Source organism: Arachis ipaensis, chromosome B07 (assembly GCF_000816755.2).
Source record: "Arachis ipaensis cultivar K30076 chromosome B07, Araip1.1, whole genome shotgun sequence".
In the NCBI taxonomy this organism is placed as follows: Eukaryota; Viridiplantae; Streptophyta; class Magnoliopsida; order Fabales; family Fabaceae; genus Arachis; species Arachis ipaensis.
The window spans coordinates 122,383,872-122,384,196 of NC_029791.2; the positions used below are offsets into that span (position 1 = coordinate 122,383,872).

General features: G+C 44.6%; 1 protein-coding gene across 2 annotated transcripts in view; it reads right to left on the bottom strand.

Moving 5' to 3' along the window:
* The window catches only part of LOC107606200, a 21,715-nt gene that overhangs the window by 2,929 nt on the left and 18,461 nt on the right, over positions 1-325 (bottom strand). Inside the window, exon 2 of one of the 2 annotated variants that reach the window (XM_016308210.2) lies at positions 9-325. The exons of the other annotated variant lie outside the window; for it this stretch is intronic. Coding sequence (XP_016163696.1) covers positions 9-218 — 210 coding nt within the window. The 5' untranslated portion in view covers positions 219-325. The remainder of the gene's footprint in view (positions 1-8) is intronic. 2 annotated transcript variants of the gene reach the window in all.

Genomic DNA, 325 nt, shown 5'->3' on the forward strand with positions numbered 1-325 from the left:
GAAAGTACCTCATCGGTTTCAAGATCAGGTGGTGGTGATGGTGGTGGGGTAGGATGAGCCCCAGAACTGTGTTCATGGAAGATGGTATCAGTAGAATTATCGTGGATAGTTGATTCAAGTGCTCTCTGACAATGGTGAAGAACGGCTTCAAGGGTCTTCCTTTTCACACGAAGCGATTCCCTCTCTGATTCCAAATCCACCATGGATCTTTGATCCATTACCTTACCCCAAACATCCACCACTCTGAAATTTGAGAAACTCCCACAGATTGCAACAGATTAATTGAAGAAGACGAAGAAGAAGAAAGTTCCCTTGTCCATAGGGT